The sequence below is a fragment of the Eleutherodactylus coqui genome, chromosome 6, assembly GCF_035609145.1.
Source record: "Eleutherodactylus coqui strain aEleCoq1 chromosome 6, aEleCoq1.hap1, whole genome shotgun sequence".
In the NCBI taxonomy this organism is placed as follows: domain Eukaryota; kingdom Metazoa; phylum Chordata; class Amphibia; order Anura; family Eleutherodactylidae; genus Eleutherodactylus; species Eleutherodactylus coqui.
The window spans coordinates 239,992,940-239,994,618 of NC_089842.1; the positions used below are offsets into that span (position 1 = coordinate 239,992,940).

At 37.8% G+C, this 1,679-nt stretch overlaps 1 protein-coding gene across 1 annotated transcript; it reads left to right on the forward strand.

Moving 5' to 3' along the window:
- The first annotated feature begins 474 nt into the window (after positions 1-474).
- Positions 475-1,428, forward strand: LOC136571940 (olfactory receptor 5AR1-like). Its single transcript, XM_066572559.1, has one exon. The coding sequence runs from the start codon at positions 475-477 to the stop codon at positions 1,426-1,428; it is 954 nt and encodes a 317-aa protein (XP_066428656.1).
- The last annotated feature ends 251 nt before the right edge of the window (positions 1,429-1,679 follow it).

Here is a 1,679-nt window from a genome sequence, read left to right on the forward strand (position 1 = left end):
TGGTCAGCTAAGGAAAGGGTTGTTCAATGACTTAGACAACCTCTTTCAAAATTGCTATGTAGTTATTTTTAGAATGATGGACTGATGGACTGATGGATGACCGATGGATCAATTATCATAGCAGAACTCATATGTTTAATGATAGTAAATACTGAAGAGCTCTACTCACTACAATAGCAGTAGGCATGCAACAACGATCCGTTCACAAAAGCCATCATCCTAGGGATTTGTAGATATCTACTGTGAGTGACCAACTTCTTTGTAATCATCTTTACTTAGTATCTTCTTTTCAGTGTAATAGATTTACTTCTAGGTAGTCCATCAATGCCTCTAACATTGGGTGATCCCCCTGGCTGTTAATTTGCAATACTTCTCTGCCTCTTACATGTTCATTTCCTACATTTTCAGAAAAAGGTTGGAAACTAATATTTTGTTTATTTTTTTTCATTGCATATGGAAACCCATCTGAATGTTATGGAACAACTAAACCAAACTACTTCACACAGATTCATTTTGCTTGGGTTGTCTACTGACCCTCAACTAAAAGTCCTATTTTTCGTCATATTTTTGCTAATGTATTTAATGACCATATCTGGAAACCTTCTGCTAATCGTCATTGTGAGGCTTAATCCAAGTCTACAGAGCCCCATGTACTTTTTTCTGACTAACCTCTCTATCATTGACATTGTCTTCTCCTCCTCCGTAGTTCCTGTTCTTCTTATGAACACCTTGGCCAACGACAAAAGTATTTCTTTAGTGGGATGTGCAACACAGATTTGCTTCTCCTTAGCTATGGGAGCTGCAGAAAGTATAATAATTGCAGCCATGGCCTATGATAGATTTGCCGCTATTTGTAGACCATTGCATTATAATACCATAATGAACAAAACCTTGTGTTTTTACTTAGTCGCAGGGGCATGGAGTGTTGGATTCATCAACTCTAGTGTGCAGGCGATACTTACATTCCAACTCCCATACTGCAAGCGTGTCAACGTCAACCATTATTTTTGTGAGGTGCCTGCTTTCATACGAATATCTTGTGGAGATACCTTTCTTAATGAGTTATCTATATACATCACGGGAGCAATTATTGCTATGGGTTGCTTCTACTTGATTATAATCTCATATGTCCATATCATCTCAAACATTCTGAGGATTTCTTCATCACAAGGGAGGCAAAAATCCTTCTCAACATGTGCCTCCCACCTAACTGTTGTCACCCTATTCTTCGGGACTGTGATGTTCATGTATCTACGACCCCACTCAAAACAATCTAGTAATTTCGCCAATGAAATAGACAAGGTAGTGCCTGTTCTGTATACAGCAGTAACTCCAATGTTGAACCCTTTTATATATAGTATGAGGAACAAGGATGTGAAAAATGCCATCCGCAATCAATTGAAGAGGATGCAATGTCACAAAAACTAGTGCAACATTAAACATTTCCTGACTTGGGCATTAACCACGACCAATTGGTAGTACACTAGGTAGCACCACCATAAATTTCAGGGTTTATAATTCTACTGTCTCAGTTATCAACTACATTCACCAAGTAGTTAGTCAATTGCCATGCTTGCTAGAGTTTATTTAGAGAGACGTAGAATACTGATACTGTTTGTGAAAAGTGATATAAATACTGATGTCTGTTAGGGAAAATGCTATAGTTACTGAGGATTATT